This window comes from Desmodus rotundus, chromosome 8 (genome assembly GCF_022682495.2).
Source record: "Desmodus rotundus isolate HL8 chromosome 8, HLdesRot8A.1, whole genome shotgun sequence".
NCBI lineage: Eukaryota > Metazoa > Chordata > Mammalia > Chiroptera > Phyllostomidae > Desmodus > Desmodus rotundus.
The window spans coordinates 131,847,483-131,858,402 of NC_071394.1; the positions used below are offsets into that span (position 1 = coordinate 131,847,483).

Genomic DNA, 10,920 nt, shown 5'->3' on the forward strand with positions numbered 1-10,920 from the left:
CCTAGGCCCAAGGTCATTGGGCAACCGGTGGACACGATGGAATGCCTCCGGCCAAAGGAGCAGCCCTAACGGCGCGTTAGTCCCCCAGGCCTTGGCACTGTCCCGATCAAGTGCCCACCCATGCGTGGGACAGGCCGCAGGCTTTGGCCTGACCCAGCCTTTGACTCACCCTACTCAAGGCCAAATAGCTGGAATACTAATCCACCACAACTCCACCTTCCCCCCCCCCCCCCCCCCCGCCTCTGGCGATTGTCGGGAAGTCCCTCCCACAGTCACTCCTAGGGCTTACAGCGGTTTGCTAGAGGGAGCCCCAGAACTGGGCCGTGGGAGGTCCTGATACTGGGCACCAAGGGCCATCTCTCCCAGGTTCCTGCTTGTCCTAGGTGAGTGCCCATGGCCCTGTCCACACCCCTTCTAAGGGCAGGGCGGGGAGGGACTTCCCATTCCCACTGGCAATTCAAGGCCACTGGCCTGGGACCCTGGCTGACACCCCAGAACTACTGAGCTCTTTGGGAAGGGTTTCTGTGTCACTGGGTCCCAAGCTCTGCAGGAACAGCTCTGGCCCCAGGGGGTGCTGCCCTAGCCGCCCCTTAGTTGGGACCGGCTCCATAGCTGGGGTGACTCAGCCCAGCATCCATGCCAAGTCTGAGGCAGCTGAGAAGTGGGAGGAGCAGGCAGAGGCCAGAGAGTGCTCTGGAGGGCGGAGGGGCCCATAAGTGGGAGAGAAGCCTCTCCTTTCACTTTCTGTACCACCCGGACAACCAGGACAACCAGAGAGGGGAGGGAACCGCTCCTCCCTGACCGAAGTGGGCAGACTGGACAGGGTCCTGGCCTGGCCCCTGCCACCAAGCACAGGGGCATCTCTGGGGCGAGAGAACTGGCTTTGGTCTGGGGCTTGGACTGGGGAATGGAGGGAGGTGGAGGCGGTGGGCGCTCACCAAACGCAAACCCAGCATGGGGCGCGCTGGTGCTGTACTAGCCAGGTGGGTGCAGCTGCCATGGAAGCCTGAAGTCCCTCTCATGCCCTAAAACAGCCATGGCTCCCAAGCGCAAACTCGCTGTGCAGGGTGAGGGCCCTGAGAAGAAGAAGGGACGGCAGGGGGCAGAGGAGGACAGCTTCCGCTCCACTGCTGAGGCTCTCAGGGCCGCACCCACAGAAAAGCACATAGTCCGGGTGGACCTCGAGTGTCCCCTCAGCCGCAATCCCAGCACCCAGGTGAGCTGTGCATCCTGAGGCCTGGAGCCTGCGCCCTCCTAGATGCAAATACACTCAGAGCTGCTCCCCTCCCCAATGCAGCTTAGCTCTGGTCACACAGCTCAAGGTTCCCAAGTCAGCTATGGTCTCCTAAGAGCCCAGAGTTCAGGCAGGGCTGCATCGCGTCCCACTTAGGCAGGTCGTGTCTGTTCTTCAGACCGCAGGGCAGGCCCCTGAGCTTCTCTGGCCTCCTCCTTCTACCCTTCAAGCCAGGCTCCGACCCTCCAGCTCCCCCCGGGCTCACCTATGCACCCTCAAACCTACGCTGCAGGGTCGGGCTGTGTAGCTGTGCCCCCTGAGATCCCTCACAGGGCAGGGTTGTGTCCCTATGAGACCCTGGGGCAGAAACATGCGTCCCTCAATTCCCTGACCCAGGGCACAGCCATGGCTTTGCAGAATCTCCCTCCACAGCCCGAGTTTAGCCACATGCCCTCAGACGTCATCCCCCAGGGCCTCCTCTGATGGCCCAGTGCAGTCCGAGCCCTGTCAGGGTGCGGCTGGGTCTCTCGCCCCCAAAGGGCGGCCCACGCCAGCCTGGCCTGCCCATGCGCCCTCCGGCCCAGGTGCACGGGGACTATGACTGCACCCTGAACCAGACCAACATCGGGAACAACAACAACAAGTTCTACCTCATCCAGCTGCTGGAGGACGGTGACCGCTTCGCCTGCTGGAACCGCTGGGGCCGCGTGGTGAGTGCCCACCCTGCCCCCTGCAGAGGACCTCCCCTCACCTCTCCCTGCTCAGCACTGCCCCCTGCTGCCCAGGGTCCACACAGCACTCAGGCAGAAAGGCCATAGGTGCTGACCATCTCAGGTGCTGGACACAGGGCATTGGCTGGACACAGGCCAGCAGGTGTTATGGTGGGCACGGCACTGGGCACACATCTGAAGGCTGTCGATTGCAGGGAGAGGTGGGCCAGTCAAAGCTCAGCTACTTCGATTCACTGGACGATGCAAAGAAGGACTTTGAGAAGAAGTTTCGGGACAAGACCAAGAATCACTGGGCGGAGCGGGACCGCTTTGTGGCTCATCCCGGAAAGTACACGCTGATCGAGGTGCAGGGCGAGGACGAGGCCCAGGAAGCTGTGGTGAAGGTGAAGTGGCCGGCTCTGGGCTGAGGGAGGGGACCAGGGACCCAGCCTCCAGGCCACTGCCCCTGCCCAGCTGTGCCACACTGCCACAGACTCCCCCTCTCTGGCCTTGGTTGGGCCCTACACCTGGCCCCTATGTGTGCCCTCTGCCCCTAGGTTGATGGAGGCCCAGTGAGGACTGTGGCTCAGCAGGTGCGGCCCTGCTCCTTGGATGCAGCCACACAGAAGCTCATTACCAACATCTTCAGCAAGGACATGTTCAGTGACGCTATGGCCCTCATGAACCTGGGTGAGGGCAAGGGCCGGGCATGGTGCAAGGCCCTGGGAGTGACCGGGGGCTGAGTCTCCCCACTCCCCCACCCCTCTAGATGTGAAAAAGATGCCCCTGGGAAAGCTGAGCAAGCAGCAGATCGCACGGGGCTTCGAGGCCTTGGAGGCCCTGGAGGCGGCCCTGAGAGCCCCCACCTCTGGGGACCACAGCCTGGAAGAGCTGTCCTCCCACTTCTACACGGTCATTCCCCACAACTTTGGCCGTAGCCGGCCCCCGCCCATCAACTCCCTAGAGCTTCTGCAGGCCAAGAAGGACATGCTGCTGGTGAGGGCTGGCAGGTGGGCAGGCAGTGGGGATGCCTATCGGATTGGACAAGGGACTTGGGGGGCAGATGACCAAAAGGCCCAGAGAGCAGGACTGTGATGGGTGGGGTGGTGGTGAACAGGTGGACAGATAAGTCGGGTGGCCACAGTGCCGGTCATGTGGGAGGAGAGCAGAGGCGGGAGGTCACGTGGACAGACAAGCTGCCAGTGCCCATCACCTTAGGTGCTGGCGGACATTGAGCTGGCCCGGAGCCTGCAGGCAGCCCCCGAAGAGGAGAAGATGGTGGAGGAGGTGCCACACCCACTGGACCGAGATTACCAGCTGCTCAAGTGCCAGCTCCAGCTGCTGGACCCAGAGACTCCTGAGTACAAGGTGGGCTGAGCCCAGGGAGGAGCCAAGGGAACAGTGGGCCCCACCGTTCTGCCCATTGGCCCTCAAGGTGCCAGGGGGTCTCTCACCCTTGGTCCCCTCTCCCTGAGTCTCTAGGGCTTGAGGAGAGCTGGGGGGGTGTTCATCCATATGTCTCTCATCCTGGGCACCCCACTTCTGCTCTCCCCCCAGGTGATCCACACCTACTTAAAACAGACCGGCAACAACCACAGGTGCCCTGCTCTGCAGCATGTTTGGAAAGTGAACCGAGAAGGGGAGGTGAGGGACGTCCCCCAGTGCCCTCCCCTGTCACTGCCCTGACTCTTGGGGAGATGATCTGCCTTGTGTGTCCCTTACTGGACCATCTCCACAACTCTGACCGGTTCCCAGCAGCCCTGGGGCTGGCGAGCGTGGGAATGAGCATGCGAGTGGCCAGAGGCCCAGGCCCCAGTGGGCCTCTTGGAGTGACAGGGAGGAGCCTCGCCCTGGCATAATGTGGCTGCCCCGTTTCTCCCCACCACTACCCAGGGAGATCGGTTCCAGGCCCACTGCAAGTTGGGTAACCGGAGGCTGCTCTGGCATGGCACCAACGTGGCAGTGGTGGCTGCCATCCTCACCAGCGGGCTCCGCATCATGCCGCATTCCGGTGGCCGCGTGGGCAAGGGCATCTACTTTGCCTCAGAGAACAGCAAGTCTGCAGGCTATGGTGAGTGGCTCCTCGGGCCCAGTCCCAGTGGCCATGGGAACTGAGGAAGACTGGGCCTGGTGTTCACCCAGGTTAGGGGGGATCCAGGAGAGGAATCCTTGAATAGTGACTGAAAAGATGACTCAGTGAGCTGTCCTGGGATTTGAGGGGACTCAGGGACAGCCTCCTAGAGAAGGTGGTGAGGATAGAGTGAGTGTGCCAGCCAGACCTGATGGGGTGAGAGATGACCCTTAGCGGGAAAGCAGGCAGCCAGTGGCTCAGAGGCTGGGAGGCTATGGCAGGGTGGGACCTACAAGCCCAGCCTGATGGGAAAGCTCAGACAAAGGCCTGTGTGGGCAGTGGCGGGGGACTTGGGGACAAGGAGGCCTCATCCAGAGAGCAAGGGGGCGCCCATTTGGATGCGGACATAGCCCTACCTCAGTGGCTGTAGGCCCTGGGCAGGGTGGCAGAGCCGGAGGCAGCAGGGAGGCAGTGGAATCGCCAATGCATGGGTGGGGGCACCCAGGCTAGGGCACGGCTGTGGGGGCAGAGATTCCGAGAGAGGGACATGTGGGGTGGGGTGGCGGCATGTGGGAGACAGGGTTGAAGGTGTCTCTAATGACCCCCATGTTTCTGTCCAGCATGGCCCTCATTGAGGTGACCTCTCCAGACTGGGTCCCCACCCCAGGCTGACCCCTTCATTGGAGTCCACTGCCACTCACCCAGCCAAGGCAGCAAGGTCCAAGGGCAGATGGGGCTGAAGTTCTAGGATGTCGAAGGTTGCCCAAGGCCAAGGCGTCTGGCAGGAGGACAGAGGAGCCTAAGAAAGAGGGGACGGTAGCCCCCGGAGAGCCAGAACAGGGGGATCCGGGCAAGGGGGCAACAGGTGCCAGTGGCAAGTCAGCAAGCAGGCCAGGGAGAAAAGCGCCCCACCCTGGATTCGGTCACTGGGAGGCCTTGACTGACTGTGGCAAGGGCAGCAGGGGGTGCAGAGGCCTGGCCCCAGGAGCCTGGGAGTGGGGGAGAGTGACGGGAGGCATCATAGCCTGGGCAAGGGGAGTTTTCTCAGGGTGGAGGAGTGGGCCCCTGTCTGTGCTGAGGCAGCCAACGCAGAGGGGCTAACAGTGCAGCAGAGAGGGCCCCAGGGGGTCGGACCAGAGGGCCGAGCAGCCCAGACTGAGCCTCCCTGCGGCCCCCCAGTTACGGGCATGTCCTGTGGGAACCACCACATCGGCTACATGTTCCTGGGTGAGGTGGCACTTGGCAGAGAGCACCACATCACCATCGATGAGCCCAGCTTGAAGAAGCCACCCCCTGGCTTTGACAGCGTCATTGCCCGAGGCCACACAGAGCCTGGTGAGTCCCAGCCCTGAGAGGCTGCACAGGCCTGAGAATGGAAGTGGGGCTGAGACCAGGGACGAGGGTGCCTGCAGGGAGCAGCAAGCAGGGAAGGCGCTGTGCAGAGGGGCAAAAAGCCGCATGCGTCCTCTCTGCAGTATTTCACTTTGCCATTCAACAAATCATTCCTGGGTATCCAGGAGGGCTTCAAAGAAGAGGTGTCATCACACACTGAAGGATGAGTGGGTGTTTCCCAGGTAGAGCAATGGGGCAGGGTAGGCCGGACAGAAAGCCCAGCCTGCACAGTGGTTTGGAGGTTGACAAGGTGGAAAGGAGCCGGCAGGCCTGTGCCAGAAGCAGGCAGCATAGGGGGGTGGAACCTCCTGGTAAGGTCAAGGACCAGTGAGTGACCCTGGCATCCCCCTTGGTCCCGGCTGTACCCTGCAGATCCAACCCAGGACACCGAGCTGGAGCTGGATGGCCAGCGAGTGGTGGTGCCCCAGGGCCAGCCCATGCCCTGCCCCAAATTCAGCGGTTCCTCGTTCTCCCAGAGCGAGTACCTCATCTACCAGGAGAGCCAGTGCCGCCTGCGCTACCTGCTGGAGGTGCGCCTCTGAGCTGCACGGCCTTCCCGCGCCCTGGTGCCTGGCTGGGTAGAGACTGTCAGCCTCAACCTTCCCGCCCATCTCTGGTACCCCCAAGTCACCCCTTCTTGCTCCCACATCTCCCTGCTGTGTCCAGGACGGTGATCCCCACTCCCTCCCTGGCGGGGCTGTGGCCCCAGAGTCTCAACCCAAAGCTGATGGGTGCGATGTACTGGCAGCATCACTGGGACGCGGGTGCACCTGTTCCTGGCTGTGTAATTAGTGGAGCGAAGGCTGAGAGCCGGTTAGACCCCATAGCCACCTGGAAGTGCTCAGAAGTGATGGAGACACAGGAATCAGCTTGCAGGACCTTCTACAGGCCACATCTGGGAGAGTCTGAGGTTCAGTGTAAATAAGGACAGGTTGCCGATTACAAGTAGAGCATCATGAGATGCTCCAGGCTCATCTTGCATAATCCTGATCAGCCATTTCTCCAAGGAGCCCTAGTTCCCCAGAGCAGGAAATGGTATTTAAAATTCAGTTTCCGGACAGAAGGGATGCTTTTGGTACCAGGTGTCACTGCTTTTAAGCCCTTGTAGCAAAAAGCTAGGAAGGGTATACACGCCCAAAGCCCCGCACATCTCTCTACATCCATTTCTCCATCTCCCGCCCAACAGCACACAGCTGTCACTCCCCCGTCCCACATCTACTCCCCAACGGGAAGAACCTTGATGTGCGCCAGCACCTGCCTGCCCACTCGTTTGCTCAGTTCTACATGCAAAGGGGATTCTGAATTGCTATACTCATGCCATTGTGAAAAATAAACGTTCTAAGCAGCGTTCATGCTTTCCTGAAGTTTCTTCAAGATTCGCTTTTTGTCTTCAGACCAAGGTCAACGAGTTTGAAACAGGTTAAGGGTCACTTGGATTAGTCTTCCCTTTGGTGTGGCTGTTGTTCACTTGAAACACGAGTAGGTTTGTTCATTTCTTTCTTTTTTTTTTTTTTTAATTATTTTGTTGTTCAAGTGCAGTTGTCCGCATCTTTCATTTCTGCTTATATTCACCGTTAGGGGGATTTCCTCATCTTCATTGATGTATTTTTTTCAATACGTAGAACATTAACATAGTTCCAAACAGTCCAACCCATAGAAAAAGCCACGCTCGGAGGGGTGCAGCCCTGAGCCCTTCCCCTCCATTCCCACCACCTGCCATAGGAGGCCAGGGTCATTAGTTTCTCCTTTATCCTTCATTCATTTCTTTCTCTCCTTTTTAAAGATTTTATTATTATTTTATCTTTACAGAGAGGGGAAGGAAGGGAGAAAGAGAGGGAGATAAACGTCAACTGGCTGCCTCTCGCACGCCCCCAACTTGGGACCTGGCCTGTTACCCGGGCATGTGCCCTGACCGGGAATCAAACCTGCGACCTTTCGGTTTGCAGGCCTGCACTCAATCCACTGAGTCACACCAAACAGGGCCTTTATTCATTTCTTCTGGCAAGTTAAAAACAATAAATAAACAGATAAACTACAGAATTTCTTAATTGAGTTCAATCATTTGGAGGAGCAGTCATTCTCCAACCCACCATAGTCCCTGTCCCTGCCTACTGTCCCTGGTCCATTGTCTTCTTTACTCTCCCTGCCTGGCCTTGCTGAGCCCTCACCAGGCCCAGGTGGCCTGGGGGCTGCCCAGGCCTGTAGGCCTCACTGAGCAGGGAAAAAGCCAATGCCCTCTCTTCCCTCTGAACAAAACCCTCCAAATCCTGCTTCACCTCCAAGAGGTGAATGCCCATGTTCAAGCTGTGGACAGAGCCTAGGAAGCAGGTGACCTGGGTTGCAGGGACAACTCAGCTGCGTGATCTGAGACACACTCCTCCCCAGTCTGGGCACCAGCCTTCTGCTATGAATCATGGAGAATTGGGCTGGGGCCCTTTAAATCCCAGCCCAGGAAAGAGCGTCTACCTGCAGGCGCCCGGCCTGGTCTCTACCGCCAAGATCTGTGCCAATGTTGACCGTATGCCTGGGATGGGGCTCAGGGGCACACGGTGAGCAAGACACAGACAGGGTCCCTGCTCTCACGGGGCTGATGTTCCAGTAAAACAGGCTCTAAACAAGCACATGCACAGATAGCAAACAGCATCAGGTATGGGAAGTGCCAGGAAGGAAAATGAAGCAGGACAAAAGGATTAGCGATGAGGAGATGGAACGATCCCAGAAGAGACCAACAGACAATGAAAGCCTCTCTGCAGCACAGACCTGAATCGGGTGAGGGGCGAGCCCTGCACTGCACTGAGGCAGGGTGTCTGATGGGGAAAAGAGCACGTGCAAAGGTCCTGGGGTGGAAACCCATTTGAGATGTGAGCGTGCGGGCAGGATGACTGCTATGGCTGCAAGCAGGGTAGGCAAGGAGGAAGGGTTGGGGCAGACAGCTAGGGGAGCCGTTCTGACAACAGGAACCTCTTTCCCAGAGGGATGAGAGCAGGGCCACGGCCCCATTGATTTGTTTGTACAGGGATGCGCTTTGGCTGCCATGCAGAGGGCATGCTGCAGGGTGCAGGTCCATCAAGACCCTGTCAGCCAAGCTGATGCGCTCCAGGTGTTCCGGACGAGAGGACTTTGATCCCCGAGAGGGACTGAGCTACAAAGGGGCATGGCGAGGGAACCCACAGATTAGCAGCAGCAGGAAGCTGCTCCCACTCTTAGGTTGCAGTGATAATGGAAGGAACCAGTACCCCAAGGTCCAGGGCCACACGCAGAAGAACCCCAGAGTGGGGCTGGCAGCCTGAAGGAGAGAGATGCAGTCCTCCAGAGACAGACGGAGGGCCCAGGCTTCTTCTGCCTTCCACACTCTACCATCCTGGCGCTAGAGCCTAGCCTGGGCCTGCTCCGAGCCCTCCACAGGCACTTTCACAGCGCAGTCTCCAGCCTCCAGCTGGCAGCTGCTAGGACCCAGGGGGCTGGTGCCAGGCCCTGCCCCTCCCTTGCCAGCTCTGTGGCTGTAAAGGGCAACATCAGAGTGACAGCCAGTACCATCTCCAGCAGGGGCTGAGCTCCTGGCGCTGTGGGGAGAGCCACAGCCTCAGCCTTGCAGCCCTCCATGGGGCTGGCCAAGCCCCCAAGAGGATGGAGGCCGGGGCAGCAGAGCCAGGGCCTGGGCAGCCTGTGAGGTGAGGGGCCAGAGGAGCAAGGGACAGGTGGTGGGAATGGGGGGCGGAGGGCCGTTCCATTTCACTCTCCGAATCCCAGCACAGGGTGAAGCCGAGCGCTATATGGCCAACTCCTCAGGGCTGAACGTCACAGAGGTCGCAGGCTCCATGGGGTTGATCCTGGCGGCTGCGGTGGAAGCAGCGGCACTGCTGGGCAACGGCGCGCTGCTGGTCGTGGTGCTGCGCACGCCAGGGCTGCGCGACGCGCTCTACCTGATGCATCTGTGCATCGTGGGCCTGCTGGCGGCGGCCTCCATCATGCCGCTGGGCCTGCTGGCCGCGCCGCCACCCGGACTGGGCCGCGAGCACCTGGGCCCGGTGCTCTGCGGCGCCTCGCGCTTCCTCTCGGCCGCACTGCTGCCGGCCTGCACGCTAGGCGTGGCCGCGCTGGCGCTCGCGCGCTGCCGCCTCATAGTGCACCCGCTGCGGCCCGGCGCGCGGCCTGCGCCCTCCCTGGTGCTCGCGGCCGTGTGGGCCGCCGCGGCGCTGCTGGGAGCGCTCTCCCTGCTCGGGCCGCCGCCCGCACCGCCCCCGGCCCCTGCACGATGCTCGGTCCTGGCCGCGGGCCTCGGGCCCTTCCGGCCGCTCTGGGCCCTGCTGGCCTTCGCGCTGCCCGCCCTCCTGCTGATCGCCGCCTACGGCAGCATCTTCCTGGTGGCGCGGCGCGCTGCCCTACGGCCCCTGCCGCCCGCGCGCGGTGCCCGGCTGCGCTCTGACTCCCTGGACAGCCGCCTCTCCATCCTACCCGCCCTCCGGCCACGTCTGCCCGGGGGCAAAGCAGCCCTGGCCCCTGCGCTGGCCGTGGGCCAATTCGCAGCCTGCTGGCTGCCCTATGGCTGTGCCTGCCTGGCTCCTGCTGCGCAGGCCGCGAAAGCCGAAGCAGCCATCACCTGGGTAGCCTACTCGGCCTTCGCGGCTCACCCCTTCCTGTACGGCCTGCTGCAGCGCCCCGTGCGCCGGGCGCTGGGCCGCCTTGCCCGGCGAGCGCTGCCTCGGCGCCCGCAGGCCTGCACTCTGCGCACCTGGAACCCGCAGGCGCTCCTGCAGCACCTCCAGGGACCTCCAGAGGGCACTGCCCTAAGCCGTTCGGAGGCACCGGAACAAGACCCGGGTTTGGCGGGAGGCGAGACCCTCAGCATGCCAAAGGCCACCTGAGATCTGTCTCATTCACCCAACTGCAACGGAGAAAGGAGGGTGGCATGAAAAGGGGACCGTCCAGCCTGCTGCACAGGTGGTGGCAGGTGCTCTGAGGCTTCTGACTCAGGAACGGCAGAAAGGGAGGCAGCAACCTAGTGAGGCCCAGAGGATTCTGGGAGCTAGGAGTCCTGGGTTCTAGGCCCAACTCTGCATGGCCCTGTGTGCAGACCGACCATTCCCTAGGCCTCATTTTCCCCATCTGTGTGCAGGACCATCTCAAAGGGCTTCTCCAGCTTAAGTGGCCTGGACACTCACAGATGGTCCCCAGGCCAAGGAAGGGGCAGAGGTGGGCAGGACCCCAAAAAGGGTCCTCAGGGCTCACAGCCACAGGGCCTGGTCAAGCAGAGCTGGGGCCGGGTTACAGCCGCAGCAGGAGGAAGCAGTGGCAAATCACCCCCAGAAGGACCTCCCCGCACGGAGCATTGACTGGACAAAGCCACTGGGTCTCCTCCGTCAACTTCTAACTTGCCCAATCAACCACTGGAGGAGGGTGGGCATGTCCCCCAGAGGGTCCTGAAGCCCCAGAACTAGAGCTGGTGGGTTCACAGATGGGGCCCGCTGCACCCATTTGCTGGAGGTTTTGCCAATACCCACAATGTTTCACCA

At 61.0% G+C, this 10,920-nt stretch overlaps 2 protein-coding genes across 2 annotated transcripts; both read left to right on the forward strand.

Annotated features, from left to right (window-relative positions):
* The first annotated feature begins 238 nt into the window (after positions 1–238).
* Positions 239–6,755, forward strand: LOC112309686 (protein mono-ADP-ribosyltransferase PARP3). The gene is made up of 11 exons (XM_053929393.1): positions 239–383; positions 1,035–1,216; positions 1,819–1,944; positions 2,160–2,348; positions 2,502–2,634; positions 2,714–2,940; positions 3,163–3,312; positions 3,502–3,588; positions 3,838–4,015; positions 5,195–5,350; positions 5,780–6,755. Exons 2-11 carry the CDS (start codon positions 1,037–1,039, stop codon positions 5,947–5,949), a joined length of 1,596 nt encoding a protein of 531 aa, XP_053785368.1. The 5' UTR covers positions 239–383; positions 1,035–1,036; the 3' UTR covers positions 5,950–6,755.
* Positions 6,756–8,362: 1,607 nt separating this feature from the next.
* On the forward strand, positions 8,363–10,920 carry GPR62 (G protein-coupled receptor 62). Its single transcript, XM_053929552.1, has 2 exons — positions 8,363–9,078; positions 9,158–10,920. Exon 2 carries the CDS (start codon positions 9,181–9,183, stop codon positions 10,270–10,272), a length of 1,092 nt encoding a protein of 363 aa, XP_053785527.1. The 5' UTR covers positions 8,363–9,078; positions 9,158–9,180; the 3' UTR covers positions 10,273–10,920.